The sequence below is a fragment of the Zasmidium cellare genome (assembly GCF_010093935.1).
Source record: "Zasmidium cellare ATCC 36951 unplaced genomic scaffold M409scaffold_1, whole genome shotgun sequence".
Classification (NCBI taxonomy): Eukaryota; Fungi; Ascomycota; class Dothideomycetes; order Mycosphaerellales; family Mycosphaerellaceae; genus Zasmidium; species Zasmidium cellare.
This window is the reverse complement of record NW_022986945.1, coordinates 1,807,628-1,832,199: the sequence shown is the minus strand read 5'-3', so window position 1 is coordinate 1,832,199 and position 24,572 is coordinate 1,807,628. Positions and strand designations below refer to the sequence as shown.

General features: G+C 52.4%; 10 protein-coding genes across 10 annotated transcripts; 5 read left to right on the top strand and 5 right to left on the bottom strand.

The window, feature by feature from the left end:
- Positions 1 to 730: 730 nt before the first annotated feature.
- M409DRAFT_48977 (uncharacterized protein) lies at positions 731 to 1,855 on the bottom strand (the record flags this gene model as incomplete). The annotated part of the gene is made up of 1 exon (XM_033811103.1): positions 731 to 1,855. The coding sequence occupies one exon, from the start codon at positions 1,853 to 1,855 to the stop codon at positions 731 to 733; it is 1,125 nt and encodes a 374-aa protein (XP_033674988.1).
- A 610-nt stretch (positions 1,856 to 2,465) lies between these two features.
- Positions 2,466 to 3,380, top strand: M409DRAFT_48976 (uncharacterized protein; the record flags this gene model as incomplete). The annotated part of the gene is made up of 2 exons (XM_033811102.1): positions 2,466 to 2,573; positions 2,775 to 3,380. The coding sequence occupies 2 exons, from the start codon at positions 2,466 to 2,468 to the stop codon at positions 3,378 to 3,380; spliced, it is 714 nt and encodes a 237-aa protein (XP_033674987.1).
- Positions 3,381 to 4,514: 1,134 nt separating this feature from the next.
- On the bottom strand, positions 4,515 to 5,903 carry M409DRAFT_16371 (uncharacterized protein; the record flags this gene model as incomplete). Its single annotated transcript, XM_033803594.1, has 1 exon — positions 4,515 to 5,903. The coding sequence occupies one exon, from the start codon at positions 5,901 to 5,903 to the stop codon at positions 4,515 to 4,517; it is 1,389 nt and encodes a 462-aa protein (XP_033674986.1).
- A 1,395-nt stretch (positions 5,904 to 7,298) lies between these two features.
- M409DRAFT_62244 (uncharacterized protein) lies at positions 7,299 to 9,335 on the top strand (the record flags this gene model as incomplete). The annotated part of the gene is made up of 6 exons (XM_033815085.1): positions 7,299 to 7,464; positions 7,531 to 8,106; positions 8,166 to 8,810; positions 8,871 to 8,941; positions 9,009 to 9,166; positions 9,305 to 9,335. The coding sequence occupies 6 exons, from the start codon at positions 7,299 to 7,301 to the stop codon at positions 9,333 to 9,335; spliced, it is 1,647 nt and encodes a 548-aa protein (XP_033674985.1).
- Positions 9,336 to 10,672: 1,337 nt separating this feature from the next.
- Positions 10,673 to 13,116, top strand: M409DRAFT_16369 (uncharacterized protein; the record flags this gene model as incomplete). The annotated part of the gene is made up of 3 exons (XM_033803593.1): positions 10,673 to 11,011; positions 11,064 to 11,312; positions 11,362 to 13,116. The coding sequence occupies 3 exons, from the start codon at positions 10,673 to 10,675 to the stop codon at positions 13,114 to 13,116; spliced, it is 2,343 nt and encodes a 780-aa protein (XP_033674984.1).
- Positions 13,117 to 14,094: 978 nt separating this feature from the next.
- Positions 14,095 to 14,708, top strand: M409DRAFT_16368 (uncharacterized protein; the record flags this gene model as incomplete). Its single annotated transcript, XM_033803592.1, has 4 exons — positions 14,095 to 14,284; positions 14,349 to 14,416; positions 14,493 to 14,535; positions 14,596 to 14,708. The coding sequence occupies 4 exons, from the start codon at positions 14,095 to 14,097 to the stop codon at positions 14,706 to 14,708; spliced, it is 414 nt and encodes a 137-aa protein (XP_033674983.1).
- A 502-nt stretch (positions 14,709 to 15,210) lies between these two features.
- M409DRAFT_16367 (uncharacterized protein) lies at positions 15,211 to 16,029 on the top strand (the record flags this gene model as incomplete). The annotated part of the gene is made up of 3 exons (XM_033803591.1): positions 15,211 to 15,435; positions 15,503 to 15,605; positions 15,662 to 16,029. 3 exons carry the CDS (start codon positions 15,211 to 15,213, stop codon positions 16,027 to 16,029), a joined length of 696 nt encoding a protein of 231 aa, XP_033674982.1.
- Positions 16,030 to 16,280: 251 nt separating this feature from the next.
- M409DRAFT_48971 (uncharacterized protein) lies at positions 16,281 to 16,897 on the bottom strand (the record flags this gene model as incomplete). Its single annotated transcript, XM_033811101.1, has 2 exons — positions 16,281 to 16,566; positions 16,623 to 16,897. The coding sequence occupies 2 exons, from the start codon at positions 16,895 to 16,897 to the stop codon at positions 16,281 to 16,283; spliced, it is 561 nt and encodes a 186-aa protein (XP_033674981.1).
- A 388-nt stretch (positions 16,898 to 17,285) lies between these two features.
- Positions 17,286 to 18,590, bottom strand: M409DRAFT_48970 (uncharacterized protein; the record flags this gene model as incomplete). The annotated part of the gene is made up of 3 exons (XM_033811100.1): positions 17,286 to 17,527; positions 17,578 to 18,208; positions 18,258 to 18,590. The coding sequence occupies 3 exons, from the start codon at positions 18,588 to 18,590 to the stop codon at positions 17,286 to 17,288; spliced, it is 1,206 nt and encodes a 401-aa protein (XP_033674980.1).
- Positions 18,591 to 19,705: 1,115 nt separating this feature from the next.
- Positions 19,706 to 24,402, bottom strand: M409DRAFT_62240 (glycosyltransferase family 24 protein; the record flags this gene model as incomplete). Its single annotated transcript, XM_033815084.1, has 2 exons — positions 19,706 to 24,218; positions 24,266 to 24,402. 2 exons carry the CDS (start codon positions 24,400 to 24,402, stop codon positions 19,706 to 19,708), a joined length of 4,650 nt encoding a protein of 1,549 aa, XP_033674979.1.
- Positions 24,403 to 24,572: the final 170 nt, after the last annotated feature.

Sequence of the window (24,572 nt, the reverse complement as noted above, 5' to 3'; positions counted from 1 at the left end):
GAAGAGTGTCAAGAGGAGAAGTTGCAGAAGGGATCTAGCCAAGGCCATTCCGCAGAAAGTCTCCCTTTCGGAACCTGATAAAATCCAGTAAGGTCAAATGCATCGACAGTCTCGTTCGGTGTGGTAGAGGCGTTATAATCGACTTCACTCTCTGTCATCATGTTGGAAACATCGGCAGATTTGAAGGCGAGCGGCCTCCCCTGGATCAGTTTTATTCGGCCTTTAGGGCGTCGACAGATGTATACAGTATTAGCTCCAAAGTTTCTCAACAATTACTCCATTCAGAACGGGTTATGGAGGCGTAAAATCATGCCTATGCGCCAAATCCAGGCAGACCTAAATTCTGACAGTGCGAGCCCTACGAGTTGATGTCGATCCGGGTCATTGCTACATTACACGCTCTGGTCATGTTGTCCTATTTGTGGAAAATGCTACCGGCAAGTACACTCTTGCTTGCCTGTGACTGGCTCCTTCGTAGGCTGCCGCTGGAGTCATTCCCAACAGCTTGAGCAAGTGAATCAGCTGCAACTATCATAACGCCTGCTCTGTCCATAAGGCGAACTGAAGAGACGTCGTGTCTCAATCTTTGTCTTCAACGGACGAAGGGGAGGAAACCTTCAGTGGAGTGGTTGATGTACCTCTGGGCATGTTCTCATTATCTAAGGCGAGTATGAAAGTCATTTGAGAAGCTCGCCCACCTACACAGGACTCACAGACTGTCCGATTTGGATCAGCCACGCTCGTCTTGTCCTATTCGTTGCGCACGGGTCCTATCTGTGAATTGACTCCACTGTCTCGTATCAACAGCCAGGACCTGCGCCCACACTCTCTCATTCCCATTCACTGGAACAGCTAACCCACCACCGGTAACCACATAAAGAATCCACCAATCGCTTTCTGTCCTTCCGAAAGCGCAAGAAGTCGGCTCAGCTATCTGAGTCGAATTCACATTCCCGGCAATAATCTTTCCTTTCGACCTGCTATCCAAGCCGAGTCGCTCTATCGAGTTCCCCGAGCCAGTGACCAGATAGACGTCTTCGCCATTAGGGGAAAGGGCAAAGTCGTCGAATTGTAGAGTAGCATTGAGAACATGGGTGATAGTACGTGCGGAGCCGGACGGGGTGCCGTCTAGATTAATCGGAACCCGGGCGAAGATCCCAAGGCCAGTGTTCGTGAAGTACAAGATGCCGTCGCGGACGTGGATCCCATCGACGCCTCCTAATCCGATGAGCGGATTTGGAACGGCAGTGGTGAGCTGGTCGTCGATTACTACTTGGTGCGTACCGACCGTAGTGTCGACCCGCCAGATTTTGCCCGTTCCTAAGTCGCCGGCTAGGATGTTTCTAGGCCCTAGAGAGGAAGGGTAGGGGAGGCTGCAGACGCCATTGGGGAACACCAGTTCAGGTAGGTCGGTGATCTTGTACAAATTGGAGCCAGAAGTGTGATTTTGGGAGAGGTCGATGTTCCACACACTCCAGCTACCGGCCTGAGGCTTCCCTTCGGATATGGAAAAGTTGCCAACCGCGGCGACGAAGACATCGTGCTCGATCTCGGCAATGCCTGTCAGGCTGGAGGCATCTGGAAATCTATAGACTGTTTCGGGCCCGGCGTCGGTATGCAGTGGATCCAGTTGCGTCAGCTCAGGGGTAGTGGCAAGTGTCAGGAGTAACTTCCCGCTCTTGCGCACGGCGATGTTTTCGACCCAGGTGCCTAGTGGGAATTGATGAAGCAAGTGAACAGCATCTCCATCATGACGGTACAGTCCGTCATATGATTCTGATATTAGAGGTGCTCCAGAGACATGAATAATATTGCCAAGGGCAGAGATGCCCCTGAGAATGTCGGAACGCCTCATGGTCAATCAAAGCAGGATAATTTAGGCAGCATTTGGTAGAATAGGTCCAGAATCCACAGTTCTACTTATACTCGGTGTGACACCCTCGCCCTTCGCTAGTATCGATACTCCGGCATGATTTCTAAGCACAAGAAGCCAAGGCTGTCGCATTAGTCTCGTGAACGGATCATCTCAGGCTTCGCTACGCTACGCATAGCCTCGCCTAGTATTTCTTCTATTATGCGAATATATTCTTAACTACATCGCATACAAAACTATCTATCTCACAATATTATACCAGTTAGAAGATGTTGGAAATCAGCTCAATCTGTTCCTCTACTCGGGAGCTTAGCTATCCGGATCCCGAAAATTGCTACAGAAGGCAGAGCGATGGTCTATGGACGCAGCAATGCACGATCTTGTTCATTTCGCGCAGCCGCAGCTGATATTTGTTCAGCCACCAAGTCGTCGCAACGTGTGCTATATTAGGTGCCTGCTCAATAATCCTCCTGTTTTGGCAATCGCTAAAAACCCCCGTGGTCAAGTGATTGCTCAATGTGCTACTACCAGTATAAGCTGGGAAGGTTGCCCCTTTACAGAGAATCCGTTACCCTCCGTGGTGCGAATCGCCATGACAGCAACTGACAGCCAAGCACAGCTCACCATCCTTATCATAGGTGCTGGTCTTGGAGGTCTGGCCGCGGCTTACTATTTCGCTCACGAAGGCCACCATGTCAAGGTAAATCAGAGCTCCAAGCATCTTTCAACCTCGCCTGAAATGTTGACTACATTCCACAGCTGTACGAAAAACGCGATGCTTTCAATCCGCGCGGAGGGACCATGTCCATACGTCCCAACGCAACCCGTTCGCTGATCAAATGGGGAAGCATTCGAGTTGGTTGCCGATCAAGTCGGGGCGTGGAGCTTTCGTGGTCTCCAGTCCGGACAGCAGGTTGCGCGACATGTGAATGAGGACTTTTCGGGATTCCCTGACTGGGGGATTGATCGAAAAACGACGCAAGAGATCTTGTACAAGTCTGCCACCGCGCGTGGTGCAGAGATACGCTTCGGGAGGGAAGCTGTGGGCGTCGATGAGGATCAAAGACATGCGTCAGTCTTGTTTTCCGATGGGAGCAGTTCTACCGGCGACATGGTGCTGGTGGCCGACGGGATCGGATCGACCTTCAGGTCCAGGATTCTTGGAGACGGTGGGAAAGCTCGACCAATAGTCACCAATGCCACTAATTTCACCCTTGAGCTCGAATATCAGGATATCGTCGAAAGCGGACTCCACCAAGAACTAGCAAGTTTCTCGGACGGTGTTGTCTGGATAGGCCAGGACCGCTACGCCATAGGGAGATACGTATCCAAGTTAGGCAAGGTATTCCTCGTGTTCGACATAAGAAACGGGCCCGCGCCAGCTGAAGACCACAAGCTCTGGCAAGAGGTGTGTATTCACATGAGACCGGGCGAGAGTCTTGTTGATTTGATCTGTCTAGACTGGGGACCTCGACTACGTCCAGAAGTCCTTCGAAGGCTGTTGTGACAGCTTAGACTCGGCCCTGAGACTAGCCAAACGATGCGATCAATGGCATCTCGCTTATCTACTAGAATTGCCGCGGTGGACGAGCGAGCATGGACGAGTGTTGCTGCTTGGCGACTCTGCTCATGCGATGCTTCCGAATGTTGCGCAGGTGAGTACGGGGACCGTCGATGAATCTTGTCTTCGTACTGTGAAGCACATGCTGAATGTTCGGGTAATAAACAGGGCTTTTCTACAATAGTGGAAGATATCGACGCACTCGGGGGTTGCATAGCTGAAGGCAAAGGTCGAAGCTTGGAGAACCTGACTGAAGCATGGTCGAGGCTGCGGATGCCGAGGATGAACAAAATACAGGCCTATGCAAAAGCGGCGTTCAACGGATTTTCAGGCGGACCGGCAACAAGAAACGGAAGTAGTGAGGCGGAAGGCGAAGGCCTGCCGAACTATGAAAGTCCTGAATTCGTTCGTTGGGTTGTGGGCCATGATTCTTACGAGGAGGTGCGTATTTCCAGTCGTCGATTGCAAACTGTGAAAGTCATCAATTGACCAAGTGAACAAGCGAAAGGCCCTATTGTAGCTCCTTTGCTTGCTTGCTACGTGTATTAAGGCCTGCTGTGTACAAGCTGTGATGTTGTAAAAGGGCGTGACGTTGTTGCAGCCTTATACCCGCTAATGCGAAAGTTACGCAGTTGTCACAGCCTGGTTTAGATTATACCATGCTGCTATACAGCGAAAGCAAGGACAGCCCTGTCCATACCCAGAAGGTCAAAAGCTTTTGGGCAGCTCAATCAGCTGACCCGTTGCCAGACGCGGGCAGGGCTGGAGGCATGTGAATGTACCACATGGCGTCCACGTAGCGACTTCTGAAGCTTGATAGGCTGTTGCGGCACAAGATGCATGAGAGCGCATCGTAGTCTTCTACGTCTCTTATGCGACTGGTCTCAGCAAAGAACACGTTCGGCAAGCTTGAAGGTAGTGGCGGACAGCAGCGGCTCAGTGCTGACCGTCTCACTTACTCTCCTGGGTGGACAAAGTATGCATCCATTAGCATGACCGGAAGAAGAGAGCGCGATATGAGCGTCTGTCTTTGACGGATCCGGTGGCGCGGTTTCTAGTACCATCCAGGTTTATACAGTGTCATCGAAGCCAGACAAGTCCCATAAAGCTGAAAGGCAACAGAGCGCTCCAGTCGAGGTAATCGAATTTGTCTTGGAAATAAGCTTCAAGTTCCAACCACTCCTGCCTCGCATGATGATTATAGGACTGTCGGTACCAACGCAAAGCAAAGAAAATTGGCGCTCGAACGGCCTGGGCCTGTCCGATATCTCCGTCTACGGTTGAAGTCAGGAGCGAAATGCACTTTAGAAGCTCTTCGGCGCACTTGTCACCGGCCTTTCTGGTAGCCTTTGCAGAGAGTCCGCTGGCTGTCAAAAGACAGTATTCGGCTTCGTGAACGAGTAATGAGATGACGGTCCGGAAAGCGTGAGCGAGTGCGGCGATGTGAGAATGTGATTCCGTGGGCAATGTCTCGTTCATGACCTCTCTGCCCGGTTCTGCTTGAATGCCGTCTGGATAGAACTCGCTCGCCCATGACTTGAGCTTAGATTTGAGATCTTGTAGTCGCAGTAAGGTCAGGTGATACTCGATCGAGTTCTGCTCTACCTTGCACTCGTTGCAAAGGTAATCGGTCGTTTCCAGAAGTGCTGGAAGTTCGAGTGCGATTCCAGTAAGCTCATCGATAGCACTAGCCCCGGTCAATTGCGAGTTTTGTGAACCATGTAGTCGAAGAGGTATAACTGCTTTGCGTTTGACAAGGGCGTACATTAAAGCCACATGCCGAAGTTGCATGGAAAATCTTACATGCAATTCTCTGCCCACATCCAAAAAGTTTGTCGTCTCGAGGATTGCGTTGATACCTGCGATATTCTTCTCCCACCCTTCCAGGCCAGAGGAAACGACCTTGTAGATCTCGCAGCTAAGCAATTCGAGAGCTGCGCAGAGTGTGCCTTGAGCGTGGATGTACTTGTCTTCAACCTCGTGCCGAACCAAGTGGAGAGTGATGACGAATTTCCGGAAGCCCTCGAGTGCGATTCGATCACTACCAATGGCACCGCCGAAGTGAAGAAGAGTCAGGGCATCGTATCCGGCCTCCTCAGCTGGACATGCTGGCATTCTCCAGAAATCGACAATGCTAGCAAGCTCCGAATTCGCCGCCGTGGTCATGGGGAAATAGCCTTCGACGAAATTTGATGCCAACGCCGTCCTGTATACGTGCGTGTTGTTGATCAAGTGCGATTCGCAAGGCCAGGGAAGGGTGTCTGTATGATTTTCAGGCTGTAGATCGATGGTGTACGATCCTTGGGACTCCACACGTTCAGCGACAGGTTGTATAGAACTCCAGCGCTGTTCTTGACGGAACGCTCTCATTGCTTGTGATCGTACGAGGGACCTCTCGCGCTCGTCGTTGACGACCATCTTCGTGCCGCTTCTTGACATGTCTGCCCTCATCTGGATGAACAGCGACATGATGGCATCAAAAGCACCGCCGGCCACAGTCAAATTAGCATGCGAGTGTGCATCGAAGGGATATACCGAAGACTGTGTCGTGGCCACAAGTTTCAATTCTACCTGCCTCAGGTTCAATGACGACCGGGAATCGCTTACTTAAGCTTGCTTTCAGCTTTGCTAGTGGGAATCGGATGGGCGGGGGAGGGGGTGCAGCGGAGAATGAAGGTGTACAAAAGTTGGGACAGGCGAATGGCAACATTGAAACCACGTAACATGACTGCTTACGCTGCTGCTTCTGGTGTGACTGGGACGTCTGGGTGAGGCTGGCTTGCATGGCAAAGCTCGAGGGCTGCGTGAATGATTGCCTGCTATTTGACAATGTCGTCTACAGAACCGATGTCTGGTTTGACTGCGAGCCATGTGGAAACATGGAGAACACCATGACGCCTCAGTATCACGTCAAAGTCGAGCTTTTGAGCGCACTCATCAACGCAGCCTTGTCCAGCACACCCACGACAATATCCCGGAAGACGGCGTCCGTCCCGGCGAATCTCCGACATCCCGGTCTCACTCACACTCCTACATCTTCCCTCGAAAATACTCGTCGTCTACTATATCTTCGAGAGCACGAGAACGACAACGACGCACATCAGCCCAGTCAGACTCTGATGACTCTCACACACGCTTCTCGTCCCTCCGGACTCCGTGACCGTGACCGTGAATGAACCAAACGGCATCAAACCCGACAGCATATTTCCAATCCCGACCTTGAGGCTTGCAGCCGGAACAACGTCCCCGGAAGCCACGAATCTCAACTGTCTCGCACGTGCAAACGTTTTTCGATACCGTGATATCTAGAATAGAGAATGGAGGAGGAAAATAATAGGGACAATACTGATAGGAATTGTGTAGGACGGTTGCTATCACATGCCAAAGCCTTATCTTAGCCGCTACGGTAGGTAGGTTTCTGGGACCGCGGCTTTGGAAGTTGCGGGCGTTTTTTTGTTCGTTGCTCAACAGACACCGGACTCCGTCGAACCTGGATGGATGGGTTGTGCGAGAAAAAACGCCTTGTCCGTGGACTGGGATTCTCAACGAGAATGTTGCGGAGTGAGGTGTATTTCTGGGTGACTGGGTTGTGGTTTTGTATTTCTGTTGGATGGATTCGGCGGATGGGTGAGATTGGGAAGTCTAACGGCGCGGTGTTGCGTAGTGTTCGCTCTCTTTCTCTCTTTCACATGGTTGTGGTGCATGAATGTAAGTTACTCATTGTTGAGCTCGGTGTGCTGTATTCTTTCCGTTCGGGTTTCTCTTTCCTCTGGTCTGCTTCTCTTTCGTTGTTAGTCTCTGTGTTGTTTCGTTGACTAGTGCTGCAACTATACCGACAACTATACCGACGACTATATCGACAACATGTCTTCCCCAATGGCTCGAAGGACGATGAACAATTGCACGAGATCGATTGTCGATTCATCTCTCTCTAAAAGTCTGACTAGACCTTCTCTTCATGCTCCTTGCCAATTCGTGGCGGGTCAAAGGAGATGCATCACGATCAAACAGCTCGAGGCTGCGAAGAACGGTATACCATCCAAACTCCCCTTCCTTCCCTTCCCCACAACAACCACTTACCATTTATAAACTCTAGACCGCGAACGAGTCGTCATCCTCGGCTCGGGCTGGGCAGGCTACAACCTCGCCCGATCCCTCAACCCCAAGAAATTCCAAACCGTCGTCGTCTCGCCCCGCTCCTACTTCGTCTTCACACCCCTCCTCGCCTCCACCTCCGTCGGCACCCTCGAATTCCGCACCGCCCTCGAACCCGTCCGCTCGCGAAGCAGCAAGTACGATTACATCCAAGGCCGAGCCGATGGAGTCGATTTCGGACGAAAAGAGATCATGGTGCGGGAGACGGTGCGGGATCCTAATCAAGGTCTGCTGTCTACTCGAGCTGGAGAGAAGAAAGATGAGAGGCCGTTGGAGATGCAGATCGAAGCGAGTCGGGGGGAGCTGTTTAGTATGAGTTATGATAAGTTGGTGGTGAGCGTGGGGAGTTACAGCCAGACGTTTGGGATTCCTGGGGTTAAAGAGAATGCGTATTTCTTGAAGGATGTGCAGGATGCGAGGAAGATACGGAATAAGTTGTTGAGTTGCTTTGAGACGGCGGCGTTGCCTACGACACCCAAGGCGTTGAAGAAGCAGTTGTTGAATTTTGCAATTGTTGGTAGGGGAGATGATGTTCTAGACTAACCGGCTTTGCTGTTGAAGACTGACACATCGTAGGTGGTGGTCCTACTGGAATCGAGTTCTCTGGTGAGCTTCAAGACATCGTCAAGGATGACATGGCCAGGCTTTATCCCCACCTTACAGAGCACGTCCAAATCACCGTGTACGATGTCGCCGACAAGATTCTCCCCATGTTCGACGAGACGCTCCATGACTACGCAGTGGAGCACTTCGCAAGAGAAGGAGTAACCCTCAAAACCAATCACAGCATCCGCGAGCTGCGCAGAGGATTTCCGAGAAGGGAAGGAACAGAGGACCTGAACGACGATGTCAAAGCCAGCGGTTACACATTGAAGTTGCAGAATGGTGAAGAGTCGGAGATTGGATGTGGTATTGTCGTATGGAGTACCGGCCTCATGAGCAACCCCTTCATCCAGAAAGCATTGAGTTCGTCCTTCACGGCGCCAGCTTCGTGTTTGCGATTGTCGGACGATATCGATGCGAGCCCTGACGGTGTGGCCGATTGGAAGGTACAAAGGCATCCAAGGACTGGCAGTGTCATTACAGATGACTTTCTCCGGGTCCAATTGGATGCTGGTGATCACCACGAGGACCGACCAGCGGCGATTCTGCGCGATGTGTATGCCCTTGGCGACTGTGCTGCGATTGAAGGCACCACGGACCCGGCAACCGCGCAAGTTGGTGAGTGATGCAATGTCTGCCCAAGTTTCACCAGGATGTATGGCTCTAACACACAAGTAGCAACCCAGAAGGCCAAGTGGCTAGCGAAGAAGCTTAACAAGGGCGACATCAACACTCGCGGCTTCTCATTTGTAAAGCCCCCTTGTCTCACGGCGTGTGTCAAAAAGTGCTTGTTCCAGGAACTGACTTATTTTGCAGGCTAGCCAGGGCGTGATGGCGTATATTGGTGGTTACCGTGCGCTGGTGCAGATGAATCAAGCTTCGCTTTCTGGAAGGACCGCATGGCTGTTATGGCGAGGAGCGTATCTGACCAAATCCATCAGCTGGAGGAATCGTATCCTGATTCCTATGTATTGGTATGTCTTGCATGTTGCCTGCCCAGAAAGATGAAATAGGTGCTAACGATATCATTGCAGGTTCATCAATTGGTATGTCTCGCCGTTGCTGGGTATTTGGAAGACAGTTGAACACAACAAGTACTGATGACAAGGCAGGGCTTTCGGCCGTGATATCTCTAGGTTTTGAATTGGAGCTAAGAAGAGACTCGTGACCCGCCGTCGAGGGGTCGGTCTGTCTTCGTCTTTCCGTTCTGGGAAGTGGATTGCCCCGTTCGGCGCCTCGTCAGGTGTCCTGGCCGTTGAGACCAAGGACGTCACCTAAGCAGCGCGCAGATTTGGCAGCAGAATTGGGGGCATTGCGCGAATTTGGGGCATGGGTGGGCTCGCAACTGTAATGGCTACAACAACAACAGCAAGCGCTGCGTGCGTGTCTCTGGGGGGTCTCCTTTGTCGTGCGTAGAGGCGAGTGGCGTTGCTTGCGCCAGGCCGGGGTCGACACGCAGGGCATGTCTGATTATAGAGTTCAGATAGATGAAGTAGCGCTGCAGCGCAGGCTGTCGATGGCCGGCAAGTTTCGTATCGCTGGCCTGTGATGAGGATCAGCTGTCCTGACGCAGGCCAGCGCTTATAGGACAGTTGCAAATGCATTTGTTGGAGAAGACAGGCCTGCGCGATAGATCTGCCCGGCGTGTGCCCGCCCAGGATTTCATCATCACGCCGTCCGTGTGCCCCTGAGCTGGGCGACTCGAGGGCTGCTAGCGTGGCGGTTGCTCGATCCTCTTGCTGCAGAGCCATCAAGCGGGACGACCGACTCACGAGGTGCCTGAACTCTAAACTATCGGTGTCGCCCATTGCCAGATACTCCTCATCCTCCGACCTGACCACTCCTCCATCACCACCGCCGCCCCTGGTCCATATCCTGCGCTGCACAGCGTGCGCAGTCGCCCGTCCGCCCGCCGCCCGCGCCCGAGACAGCAGCGACGCCGACATTGGCTGTCTGAAACACCACCGCCCGCGCACCACCATCCGCGAAATCCAGGCGCATTGCACCTCCTCCCTGTGCGACTGGCACCCACCGGCGCACGACTGACAGCGCCGACGACGACGACAACGACGACACCGCACCCTACCCTCGCACACGGCCCCGCCCTCCATCCCACCTCGCGCTGCCACTGCGACGCCATTGCGCCTGCTTGCCGAAGCCGACCGAGTCTTGTGCTTCAGGAACGTGTTTCATCTGCCGTCTGAGGCACGGCCTGCGACAAGGCTATCTGGTCGTCTGCCTCCTGCGCTCTTCCCCCTGCACCCATTGCGCACCTCGCACCTCGACGGCCGCCCGCCAAATCACGCAAGGGATTCCAAAGGCACGTTTTCAAACACGGCACCATCCGCGTGCCAGCGACCACCACGCCTTTGTTCCACTCGACCAGCGCAGTTTGCGAAATTGCATTGCGACCACTGCGGGTCCGGGAGTGCCAGCGACGCAGCACAAGAGACGACGTCGCCGTCTGATAAACTCCCGCCATGGCCGTCTCGATGCTTCACACGCCCTCACGCACATCCACCTCCTCTGGCTCCTCCTCCGTCCCGGTGACGAGGCAGAACACCATGAGCTCACAAGAAGGGTCGCGCTCCATGCGCGCCTCCAAGCGCTACTCCGTGACCGCCCTCTACCTCTCCATGAATGCGAACCAGCGCGATCTCGAGATCGAAGACGACCTAGCAAGAGCTCAGAAGTCACTGAGGGATCTCAAGTCCAAGATATCATCGCAGTCGAAGAAGAACTTTGTGCTGGAGAAGGACGTGCGGTATCTCGATTCTCGAATCGCGTTGCTTGTGCAGAATCGCATGGCAATGGAAGAGGTATGCCCTACAATATCACACTGAGATGGGAATCCGGCTAATAAGTGTACAGAAAGAAGAAGTCGCGAGTCACCTCGACGACTCATTGGACCTTTCTGAAGGTTCGTTTCCGAACGACGAGAAGACCCAGAAGTACGGCAACCTGCTGTTCCTACTACAAAGCGAGCCCAGACATATCGCGCATCTGTGCCGACTGGTGACCATGGCCGAAATCGATCAATTACTCCAGACAGTCATGTTTACAATCTACGGGAACCAGTACGAGAGCAGGGAAGAGCACTTGCTTTTGACTATGTTCCAAGTGAGTGAGGAATGGAGATATGCCTGGCAATTTACTGATGATTGTGCAGTCTGTTTTGACCTTCCAATTCGACAACACCCCAGACTATTCATCGCTCTTACGAGCAAACACCCCAGTATCACGAATGATGACCACATACACACGACGAGGCCCAGGACAGAGCTACCTGAAGACAGTGCTTGCAGAAAGGATCAACTCGTTGATCGAGATTAAGGACCTGGACCTGGAGATCAATCCATTGAAGGTATACGAGAGCATGATTGGGAAGATTGAAGCAGATGGCGGTTCTCTACCAGCCAACCTGCCCAAAGGAATCACCGCAGAACAAGCGGCGGCAAACGAGAATGTCCAGCGGATCATTGCGCCGCGAATAGACATGCTCATTGAGATTGCCAATTCATTCCTGGACACGATCATTGATGGCCTGGACGAGACCCCATACGGTATCCGCTGGATTTGCAAGCAGATTCGAAGTTTGACACGAAGAAAGTACCCAGATGCCCAGGAGCAGACGATTTGCACGCTCATAGGTGGATTCTTCTTCCTTCGTTTCATCAACCCGGCCATTGTGACACCCAGGTCGTACATGCTCATTGAGCAAACACCGGCCGAGAACCCCAAACGAACCCTGACATACGTCGCGAAGATGCTGCAGAATCTGGCCAACAAGCCGAGCTATGCCAAGGAGCCGTACATGCAGAAGTTGCAGCCATTCATCCAACAAAACAAGGAGCGCATCAACAAATTCATGATGGATCTTTGCGAGGTACAGGACTTTTACGAAACTCTCGAAATGGACAACTATGTGGCGCTATCAAAGAAGGATCTGGAGCTCTCCATTACCCTCAATGAAGTGTATGCGATGCACGCATTGCTAGACAAGCACGCGACGGAACTATCCAAAGACGAAAGTACACATCTGAGTCAGCTGCTTGGTGAGCTGGGACCAGCACCAGCGCAGCTTCCGAGAAAGGACAACAGGGCCATCAGTTTACCTCTGTACAGCAAGTGGGAGCAATCGCTGGACGACTTCACTGCGGCGCTGGACATCACTCAGGAGGAAGTCTATTTCATGGAGGCCAAGTCAACGTTTGTGATGATCATGCGATCTTTGCCGGCAAACTCAGTGATGATGCGCCGACCACTTCGCCTCGACAGAGTAGCGGAAGCAGCTGCAACGACCAAGAATGACTCAGTCATGGTTCGCAAGGGGATCAGGGCGATGGAGCTTTTGAACCAACTGCAAGAACTTGGCATCATCGACAAGGATGATAGTTATGCATTGCTCAGGGATGAGGTTGAGCAGGAGTTGGTCCATCTCGGATCACTTAAGGAGAAGGTGGTGGCCGAAACGCAGAAGCTGGATGAGGTCTTCCGGACCATTCGCGATCACAACACCTATCTCGTCGGCCAGCTCGAAACCTACAAGAGCTACCTACACAACGTGCGAGGTCAATCAGAAGGCACTTCGAAACGCGGGCAATCAGCCAAAGTGCTAGGACCATACAAATTCACACACCAAGAACTGGAGAAACAGGGCGTGATACAGAAAAGCAACGTGCCAGAGAACCGCCGAGCCAACATCTATTTCAACATTACGAGTCCCAGCCCTGGAACATTCGTCATCAGTCTGCATTATAAAGGGCGTAACCGCGGTCTGCTGGAGCTGGATCTGAAGCTGGACGATCTTCTTGAGATGCAAAAGGAGCAACAAGAGGATCTGGACCTCGAATACGTGCAGTTCAACGTGTCGAAGGTACTGCAGCTGTTGAACCGGCGGTTTGCGCGGAAACGCACATGGTGAGTCAAGTAGAGATATCATCCTTTTGAGAAACGATGCTAACCATGTACAGATGACATGTACTTGTACGATAATCAACTTTTCGCCGCGACATTACGTCTACGATAAAGAGGGCGTGTGGAGAGAGGGAGAGAAGTGTGTTTTGCTGCTACTGCTGCTGCTTTGCAACTGTAATCTCTTTGAGTGTGATACCCACTGTTTGTGTGATGAAAGTTTTTTTGGTGTGTACGATACCTAGGGAATATTATTCTCCACAAGTCTAGGCAAGAAATAACGGGAGAAGCAAGATATCTGAGCGACGAATGACAGACAGAAGGGAAAGCTGTGGATGTTGCAGTCATCTACTGAGAGAGGAAGAGGAAAAGGCTGGATGTCGTTTCCTCAGACAGCGGCGAGTTGAGCGTACTATTATTATTTTTCTTTTTGGTGCTTGTTCTTTCTTGTTCCTTGAGTTCTCTGTGTCTGTATGATGATGAGGACGGCTGGAAACGGATGTAGTGTAGTGTAGTCGAGCTTGTATGTATGAGTAGAAGAGGAAACCGTTCTCTCATAGTACATAAAGAAACACTCCCGTTCCATTTCTAGCCATCAGATCATTCCCTAAGATGCGGTCCAGATCGGAATGCGTGATAAGACGATAACGATAACAGCGGATCGACATGGAATGGCGCGAGCAGAGGACGAGAAAGGATCACATGCGATTCCGGGCCCGGGTAGCTGCAGCTAGCAGGCATCTTCCCCAACCTTTGGGCTTCGAGTCACGCACGCACGCACGCAACCTAGCTCGTGCTGTTGTGTCACATTGCCTCACTCTACACTCTACACTGCCTGCTTGTCTTGTCTTGTGTACATTGATGGTCTATCTACCCACCTGAGAACGAATAGTCTTTCCTAGTATCCTTTGCGTTTCCACAGTGCACTCCATCCACAAGTACCTGAGATCAGATTTTCGACTAGACGAAGCCTCACCGACTAGCCGCCATGTCGTCTTCCATGCCCATCCCCAAGCGGAAGAAGCCCGTCGTCGTCGCTGCGAGCTCCCCGGCGTCGTCGTCGTCCTCCTCTTCATCGTACGGAAGCCCACCGACTCGATCATCGAAAGGGAAAGAGAGGGCGAGTGAGAGTGCTTCACCGAGACAAGAGGGAGGGGCGTTCATGATGAGGAGGACGAGTATGTTAGGTGAGGATACCGTACCCTAAGCGACGTTCTTTGGGCTGAGTTGTGTGACACGTAGGAAACTCGCTGTCCAAGTCAGAGTACACGGTCATCAACCTAGGCCATGAGGATGGGCCGCCTAGGCTGGTATGTTCCTGCCAACCCAATCCATCATACCTTACTGTGTTAGGGAATTGTGAAGCTCATATGATGGGTTGTATAGGTCACTTGCGTGAAATCCTCACAGGGTTTCGATTGGAATCAAGGTCAGCACGACTTTCCCTTCCGATGTTGACTATATACGGCGGAGGTTGACGAAATGATAGAGCTCTTCCTCCCCTCATACATCGACTACGACCCCCAAGATCTGGAGCATCGCCCGGATCCTGTGGATGATATTGTTCTTACTGATGAGGAGGCCGCGGCGATTTTGCCTTGAGGGAAATTTTTGGATGGTTCGCCGTGCATTGTAGCGATTTCCAGCATGGTGCTTGGGAGCTTTAGGGGACACCGGTTGCATGGTTGCATTCTGGGGAATGGAGATATGGTCTTTGCATAGGGGGTAGGGACTGGATGGAGCACTCGTTGATATGTGGATGCTAGGACTGCATGTGCTTCTGCTTTTTGGCGTTGCATGGGATGGGATTTGTTATATAGAGTGGCAAAACCTCGACTCGATCTTCAAGAGCTGTACGTCCCATCTCACTCGGGGCCCTTCATCCTCGTGTTGTATGCTGTGAAACGTGAGCCTCGTATCATTCATGTACTCAAGACAGAGCTCGTGCCGATAGCGGAGAGAGCTCACCGATAAGCCGAAGGTCGGCATCTGAAACAACGTTCGGCTCGGCCCATCTCGGACCCCTGCCGACTCCACCTTGTCTTTCTGTGTTGACATCTGCAAACACGACAACCAGCCCAATCAACACAGAACAATCGCAAACATGGCCGCCGCAAACATCTACGAATCCGATGCCCCGCAACATGGCGAGCGCGCGACCGAAAACACCCACCGCAAAATCGAACTCCAATCCCCGGCCGATCTGACCTACCTCATCGCGAACGTGTCGCGTGCGGCGCGCGAGAAGATTGATCGGCATCTACCGCCGGATGCGGCGCCTGAGGGGGAGGATGCGATGAGGAGGAGGGTGGAGCTGTTGGTTGATAATGTACGTATATACAGTACTTGAACTAAGTGTAGGAGGAGTGGTTATTGATGGGGTTTGCGTCTCGCAGTATATCCGAAATACGTTCAATGCCGCCAAGGACGGGATCTCGATCAATGGGATGGATTCGAGGGAGATGGAGAGGGAGTTGGAGAAGGCGCAGGAGGGGGAGGGTATGTTCAATAACCAAGCAAGAAGAACGACATGGCTGATGATGTGTGTGTTGTAGAACTGGAGCCCTTCGACTCGAAACTCGCACAGCGCATTCAAGCCCTCTCCGCGCAAATTGAAGACCAGACCCTTCAGCTCGCCAATCTCCGTCGAAAAGCACCGCAAGAGACTGCACGGACGTTCCTCGAGTCGTTTGAGAGACAATCGGCGGAGTATGATGCTCGGTTGAAAGCGGATCAGGAGGCTAAATTGCAGGCTGCGAAGGCGACAAAGATGGAGGTTGGGGAGATTGAGAGGGTGGATGAGATGCAGGGGACGTGGCAGAGGGGAGCGGAGGATTTGGCGAAGTTGAAGGAGGGGTTGGGGGAGACGGTGGGGAGGATGGAGAAGGCGAAGAGGGCGGTAGAGGCTGTTGAGGAGAGGTGAAGGAGAAGAGAATGTTTGGGTTTTGGGTGGTGTTTTTGAATATGATGATACCCTGGGCTATGGTGGTAGGAGGCGTTGTGGTAAGCGGCATTGCGGGATGATGGTCACGATTCATGGATCGCAAACGCGTTTGGTCTATCGTCTATGCTCTAGTACATTCTGCAGACACAACGGATGCTATGACTGGCCTGACCCAATACCCTCAGACATCGGACTTGGTCTCTCCCATTCCGGAGGCTTTCGAGTAGCCTCTACAAGTACTCCCAAGCACCTGGTCCGCTCTCATTGCTCGCAATGAGCGAAGCACCAAGGCAAGCAGGGCCGAAGTGAAGCTGCGGCAGAGCAGCATACATCTGCCACGGGCCAACGGAGCTATCGTTTCCAGAAAGGGAGCAGAAGAGGATACCGTTCGACCATGAGAGCGTGCCGAACGAGGAGCCGTTGCTGAATGTCCAGCCCTCGAGGATCGATCCCTCGGGCATTTGGGCGCTGTGAGGTTGGGTGAACGAGACGATGCCGTAGGCTGGGTCGATGTAGCTACAAAACATCAGCATCCTAACATCTTATCAAAACAGGCATGGCTATGAACTTACACCTGCTGAGCGCCTGGGACACTCACGCCCAACGCCAGCGAGCCATTAGCTACACCCGAGCTGGAGAAGACGGTGCGTCCGGTGTTTGGGCAGGTGATGTTCTGCTCGGCGAAGCTGGGCGGGCAGTACGATCCGGCGTCCTTGCCGATCCAGATGCCGCTTTCGTTGGCGTTGATGGTGCCGTAGTGCATGGGGGAGGCGGAGCGGACGGCGAGGAGGGAGAAGTAGGAGGCCGAGGCGCTGGAGGCGAGGGCGGTGAGGGTGAGGAGCTTCATGGTTGTGGTTGTTGAAGTTGTTGTTGGTAGTAGAGGAGGAGAAATCAGAGAAAATGGGGATGGAACGCTATTAAATCCCCCTTCTGTACCACCTCGCACGACGCTATAGCAATCTATGCGCGAAACAAGCGGTCGTCTTCAGGATACGAGGAAAAGTGGTTCATGTCTTACCTCCTCTGCCTGCTTCGGGCAATACAGCCGTGGCATCAAGGTGGTGTTTTGATCGTCGGGCAAGGTTGAAAACATACATAGCGACAAGCTATTGTTGCGCTATCTGATATCCTTGTCGCGGTGAAGTCATAGTGTGCAGACGATGCTAGGCTATTTCCGCGCTACTTGATGTAGCCGATCTGAACGTCGACAGGGGTTGTTGTGAACACACACCTTATCAATTCGTAAGTGAGTTGTTGAGCGTTACCAACATCTCTGCGAGGTTATATACGAGGACGTAGGCGAGATTGCCAATGACCAATCTGTTCCCAGCGAGGGCAAAGTTCGAAATGAGCGGGCTGTCGGTAGGGTTGAATGGGTGGTAGTTGAAAACCCCGAGCGTCAGTCCATTGGGAGAGCGGACTCGCACTCCGTCGTTTTCGGCCGTCCAGATTCTGCCTGCGTTGTCGATGTGCAGGCCTGGGAGATGTCAGAGAAGTGTAACGATCGTCAGAAGTAGGGGTACTTACCATTCGCAAAGCCCGTACGAACGAGACCAAAGAGACGACCATTAACAGGGAAACCTTCATCGTCCAGATCATACACATGGATGGAGTTGGACAGACTAGTGTTGCTCGCCTGCTCCAACGGATCGTGAATGTACGGCGTATTGGTAACGTACAACTTCTTCCCATCAGGAGAAACACGAATGCCATTAGGAGTGAACAGTTCATTCGAATCAATCACCGGCAAGAGGATGTTATCGTCCAGGCTGAACCTCCACACGGCCGTGTCAAAGCGCTCTTTCGGAATCGCAGGAATGATTTCCTTGCCTGCCAAGGTCGTGGCGTATATGTAAGTCTTGCCGTGCACGCGGGCTACCACTACATCATCGCATGGAGCTAGAGGAATTCCTTCATACGAATTAAAGACGGCTTTGGCTTCGAGAGTCTTTAAGTCGATGGCGGTGATTGTGCCTGGCTGTGTTGGGGTGTCGAATTCAGTGGCGTAGACCTTGCCGTCGTCAGGCCAATAGTACAGACCATAGGTATATCGCACCGGCGGGGTAGTCACGACTGGCCTGGAGGTTCGGTTCCGCAGGCTGTACGAGGTGATTGATTGCTCGTAAGGATAATAGAAGCCAGAGTACGAGAACCAGACCTATCAATCATCAGATCAAACCACGTTCCACAGTAAAGTCAAAGCGTACCTCATCCGTTTCGGGAATCCAAGTGCCTCCCTCATAAGCAGCATAAGGGGACCCAGCAGGAGACTCCACGGTGTACCAGCTGGGGTCTGGACCGACTAGGGCATCGAATTCATCAGAGTACGAGACGAAACGTGCCTCGTTGGCGCGTGCCAGGAGCTCGTTGATGGTCGAGTTTCCCGTGGTCGTGCTGTTTAACCAGCTGTACTGCAACTTGCTGTCGAACGGATGGGGAAGGACGTAGGTCCATTCGCGTGGAATGCGGACGAGAGAAGAGTTGGCGTGGACCCAACTGGCTGTCGCTGTGGACAGGAGGAACAAGGCCGCACACAGCATTGTGTTGCTGGTTTGAACTGTGATTGACGCCCCAGCAGGTTGGTCTTGCGTTTATGTACTCGCCCTGACAGATGACGACTCTCTGGACTAGTGAACCGTCGTTGCAGACATCATAGCTGCCGCTCGGGCTCATGGGTAATGAGTGATCGTCCGGTACAGGAGACAGTGGTTCCGTGACTGCCAAGAGGACAGTCCATCGAGAGCAAATCGAGTGATTGTTGTCGTATTGGAACTCCAAACCGGATGTATCCGAGTATCCAGAGGTTAAGTTTCGCTGCGACTCTACCAATTTCGAGCCGGATCGTCAGTGGAAGGACATGTACTCCACGTATTTAGCGACCTGTAACAGTCCACTCAACGGGGCCTGATGCTTTCAGTCTAGTGATCTTTTGCAAGGAAAGTTTCTCAAGCTTTGCCGGCTTGACGAGAAGGTCCTTGTAACAACTGCTACTTTTTGGACTACAGCCATGTTAGCATCGCTGACGATGGAATTATGCTAGCAGAGGCGAAGCTTCAGGCGTTGGTGAGTTTACTTTGTGCGAGTCCTATCGTGGAGAGGCACGGCGGAGCTTGAACGGGCTGAGCAGGCCAGCATGATCGACGCAGTTTTGGATATAGGCGGATATGGATGTGGATGTACAAATGACCCAATAGTCCTCGCCACAGTCGCTTCATACTCTTCAAAGAGGGACGCGAGGCCTGAGCAAGAAAGCAAGGACGAAGAGGAAAGCACGACTGGGAGGCAGTCGTCACTTCCTCCAGAAGATCCAGTCGTCGGTCCGGCGTCGAGCCACATTGGGTTCTGAAAGGAGTACGTAACTCATCGTGACTACTCGGCAATGGACCGAGGGCGTGGGCATCGAGGATGGGCCTTGAGTCAACTTGTTTCACGTTCACTAGATGGAATGTGAACTTCCTTGGCAAGCATTCCCATTCTTGCGATCGTCCGAAAGCCGGTGAGGGAGGCAGTTAGGGTTCTGGTCTTTGCATCTTATGTGTACTGTTCACGACCGTGATCGTGGAAGTCCGTCGGCATGCACAACGCCATGAAGTCAAACTCGTCCAGTGGTGAGGACCTCGGTCTGTGAAAGTTCAAACCAACGTACAGTCTACCTCTATAGCTCATCTCGTACATGCTCCTTCTTCTTGCGCTCACGCTCAGCATCTTCCCGTTGAAGTCGCTCCTGTATACTCTCCTCATCGCCGCTATGAGCATCAGGAAGACCAGCTTCGGCCTCCTTTTCCACACCAGCTTGCTTCTCCTTGTATCGCTTGGTCACAGCCGCGATCTCATTGTCGTACTCCGTCCACTCAGGCACCTGTCTCCTCGCTCTATCCAGCTTAGGCTCCTTAGTCTGGGGGTTGTTGCAGAGGTCGATCGTCTTTGCATCTTTGAGACTCTCGTCTGAACACCACGTCTCACACCACAGCCACTCCTGCGGTAAGCTGTGAATGGGGAGCAGCGCTTGCATGTGGTTCGGCAAGTCCTGATCCAGATTGCTCAGACTGTTTGGATCAGCTGAGAGCTGATGGTAGTTCTGGCGCAGTCGATCACCAGCTGCCATTTGGCGGAAGCGCTTCAAATCCACGACGTAGAGCGCGGAAATGTGGTATGGCAGTCCTTTGAGGAAGTTCTTCCAGTATCCTTGCTTCCAGAATCGGAAACCCTCCATCTCTGTGCGGGAGTCGCACATTGGTGTGAAGCCATACGGAGCACCCTTGAGATCATGCTGGACCAGCTCGTGCATGTCTGTGCGGACAATTTGATCAGCATCCACGAAAATGACCTTGTCAAGATCCAGTGGAAACAGAACGTCGAGAAACAAGATCTTGTATCCCCAGATCTCTCGCTGCTTCTCCTTCTGTCCTCGCAACCAATGTGGCCACTTATAGGTAACCATCTCATACTTGAAGCCGTACTCCTCAGCCATCACCGGCAAGAAGTCCTTGAAAGATGGCGACAAGAACTGTTCGATGAACCAGAATTTGACGCTGTGCTTTGTATGCTTCATGACGGATACCATCATGATGTTCAGCATACGTTCGTACAAGTGACCTGACGCAACAGAGAAAATGTTGATGTCGGCGTGTCGGTCTGCCGAAAGGTCAGTCTTGCCAGAACCAGACAAAAGGCCAGAGCCGAGTTTGGCAGCCTTTGAGAGGTACTTGCTGGCTGAGGATGACTTGAGCCCGACTTGTGACAGCAGACTATCAGCTCCGTCAGCCAGCGATTCCAGGGCAGTCTTCGATGGCTCCAGAACATCTTCATCTTCCATGCCCTGCTTTCGCGACAGGCGTGGGTAGAGTGTAGAGCCTCTGAAGCTCATCAATGCAATTTCGGTGACGTGGTCTCCCAGCTGAGCAGCATATCCCATGGTGCCAGCGCTGTCGATTTGGAAGATCTCCTCGCTTCGTCCTTTCTGGAGGGCGAGATTGTACAGACCTGGATTCGCCTTGAATTGGAAGTAGCCAAGGTTTGCCATGATAATAGTGTCAGCAAAGTGAGGGTCGGCGTCCGTTCCTAGCACAAGCTGGACACCACGTGGAGGAGGCCCAGTAGTCACATCTCTCGAGTGACCTTCTATGAGAATGTGCTCGAGCTCGTAGACTGCGTCAATGTTCGCGCCTGCCTTGACAGCGCTGAGCTTGATGTTGTCCAAGTCGTGGATGGTATCTTTCGGAGCCACAAGCCACGAAGGAGGCATGTCCATTCCCATGTTGAGCAAGGCATCAGCAGGTAGGCCGCTGAACTGGGCGCCATTGCCTTGCAATGCGCCATTGGTCTCGAACGATGGCTTCGAATTAAGCACTTGCCTGTAGAATCGCTTGATGGGGATCTCCTCCAACCGGTCTTTGGGGTTGAGGAAAAGGCAGGTGTATACGCCCTCTAGTTCTGACAAGACCTTGATGATGGGAATCCATCTCTGCGCAATTTCAGAGGCAGGGTCAATAGAGGTGTAGATCTGAATTGTGGATGTCTTTCGATCGCCGATATGAATGGCCGTCTGTGTCGAATTCCACTTCTTGAAGATATCAGTCCTCACGGTCGGGGCAGCCTCGAAGATGCCGTCTGGTACATCAGATACCATTGAGAGTGCGATGAGATTCGATATGCGAGCGAAGGCGACTGGCGTAGATGCTCTCTCGCCCAAGCCAAGTGCTTCGATGGCCAACGCAGTTGGCAGTTGTCGTTTCTTCCTTTCGTATGAGAGAAGAGCCTCCAGATCCGACACCTCAAGATCGGCAGTGTCTGACATGGGCCCAGCGATGCGTCCGTTGACGATGAGTGCTTTCTGTCCAGGCTTCACACCAATCTGGGAAACGATATCCTTGAAAGGTGACCAAACACCACGGACCTGCTCGTCGATCTCGGTTGTGGTCTCCATGGAGCCAGCCTTGTACATAGTATCGTAGATCTTCTTCCTCGCTACCAAGGTCACTGTGCCCTCAGGTGTCTCCGGTTGACTCTCAGCGAGTAGCTTGTCATAGTTTCCAAGAAGCGTGCGCAAGAACTCCTCTCCCGATGTTTTATCGTAGTCTGAGCCAAGTCTTGTCTTCGATTCCGTGGACTTGGGCACATGCAAGAAAGCGACCTCGACGTTGTCGTGTTCTCTCTGCAGCAATAGAGCCTCCATCAGCTGCTCAAATCCTTCTTTGCTGTCTACATCTGCAGCGACTGTCAAATGTACGAGCTCACGTTCGATTGTGTCCTTATTGCTGGGCAAACTGGGAAGGTCTGCAAACTGTGGAAGCTCTCCGAGATTGACGTGGCGAACATCTTTGTCGTCTTCTGGTACCACAAGCGGATTGCGCTTCAAGCTTGCCTTCTCGAGGAACAAGTTCGGCAGATAGTCATCGTCTGACAGCGAGCCTTCATACACAGCCTGCTGCACCATTCGTACATCCACGCTTACTCGCTGGCTCATCGCTTGCAGCCATTCTTCTGAGCGTGGGACTGGAACACCGTTAATCAAGACTGGCGGAGTCGTATCGGTGCTTCCAATCCTGGCAATGTATGCTTGAGCTCCTTTGAGTCGCAGTTCCGTCTCGGTACCATCCAAGACTTCTTTGAATGAGGAGGCAACTTTTTCAAGCCTGAGGTCGCGAACTTGAACAGCAGCTTGGAATAGCTTCTCGTCTGGTGAGGAGTATTTCCTTCCAGCGGTCTCCACTGAGTTCTCTAGGTATTCGAGCGCCGCCGCAAGGCCGTACCTGTCAATTAAGTAGTAGACAATCTTCGTCTGCTCGACACTGGCAGGAGTCTTGAGCCGGGGGACCAGACCGAAGTGAATCGGCACTTTGCGCTGAACAAAGTTACGCAGGCTTTCAGTCACCAGTACGACATCATTGTAGTCCGCGAAATCAATTGGGACTACGAGATTGTGCACCTCTTTGCGGATTGGGGGAAGTTGACCAGGGAAAGTACGCTGCAACAGAGCATGCACAGTCTCAGGCCATTCTGCGTATCGCTTGTCCTTTTCGATGTCATTCATCCAGATGATGATATTGCCGCCTTCCGCTTCATCCCGCCAGTCGTAGCGCTGGACTTCATCGCTCACTTGTGACGCGGTGATGGCCTCGTTAGAGAGTAAGTCAACGGCTTCAGATCCGCTTAGTCCGATTTCTCGCACACCATTGATCATTCGGCGCTCTCGTCTGAGGTGCTCGAGCAGGGCATAAGCATCGATGTCGCGAGGCATGATCTGAACACCATTTATCCAAATTACGTTGTAGCCCGGTGGAAGCAGCACGTCTCGGTTGTCCGCATGCTCCATGACGAAGTCTTCCGAGACGTTCGTCACGGCAATAGAGCTCGAATGCTTCGGGAAATCCTGAGATAACCGCAAAAGAGTGTCGAATGGAGAGTCGCTGTTCATGACGAAGCTGGCGGCTTTTACGCCCAATCGTCTCAACTCGGAAGACGAAAGTGGTCGCAAGTCAGACACCTCTTCTTCGCTGAGAGTACCGTCGCCGGTGCTTGCTGCATCTTTCTGCTCTTCCTCGGCTTGTCGATCATCAATGACAATGTAGTCTGTTCTCTTCAATGCCAGCTCAATGCCATATCCGCTGACAGTCAATGGCTTGCGTTCGCCTGAGGGAGCTCGATAGCGAACCCGATATGACGTCTTGCCATCTTTTGCTGTCTTGCTCAGAGTCTTGTGAAACTTGCGGAATGATTCAGCTTCCAAGTCTGCGTATAAGACGGCTGGACGATCGCTCGAAGCATCTCCAAGAACTCTATCAAAAGGTAGTTGTTGAAGAACCTCGCCAGCACTGCCAAGTGCCTGTGCTGAAGCCTCATTCAGCTCTGGAGAGCAGTATCTCTGACCACTGAACGGAACGTAAACCCATGTCTCGCATCCTTCCGCTGCCTCGTTGCCGAGTGATGGCAAAATGGAAGTGTTGTAGTATTGGTAATGCCCCTCTATTCGAGGTGCTGCCGAATGGATTGATAACGCATAGTCAAATGATGACAAGTCCTCATTGCTCAAATGTCCGTCTTTTTGCAATAGTGACCGGAAGCTTTTATATAACTCTTGCTCTGTCTTCGAGGAATCGAAATAACCGTCGGCGATGCGATCGAGTAGTGGGAAGTATGAGGTCGCGTTTTCCTCGGCAGCTGTCTCCCTTTGAACCGTCAGCGACCATCGAAAAGGTAGTAGAGAGAGACTTACAGCAGTTCGATCAGATAAGGGGGAGCATCGAACGAGGTCCTCAAGGCTACGTTTACAGATGGTGCAGCATTGGCACATGCAAGCAGAGTAGCAACCAGCGCTGTCTTCCACTGGCTGCCTGCCTTCGACATTGCCATGGCCGCACACAATAGGAGGCAGAGGATACCGAGTTCAGTCCACTGTCATGCTGATGGTCAGTCCAGGAGCTCAGCGGCTGTGACCCTGCTTCGTCCAAGAGCAAGAGGCTACGTTGCGTTTGGGAGGTGTGCGGAAATGCTGTTACTTTCAGACTTCCATAGGGTGAACA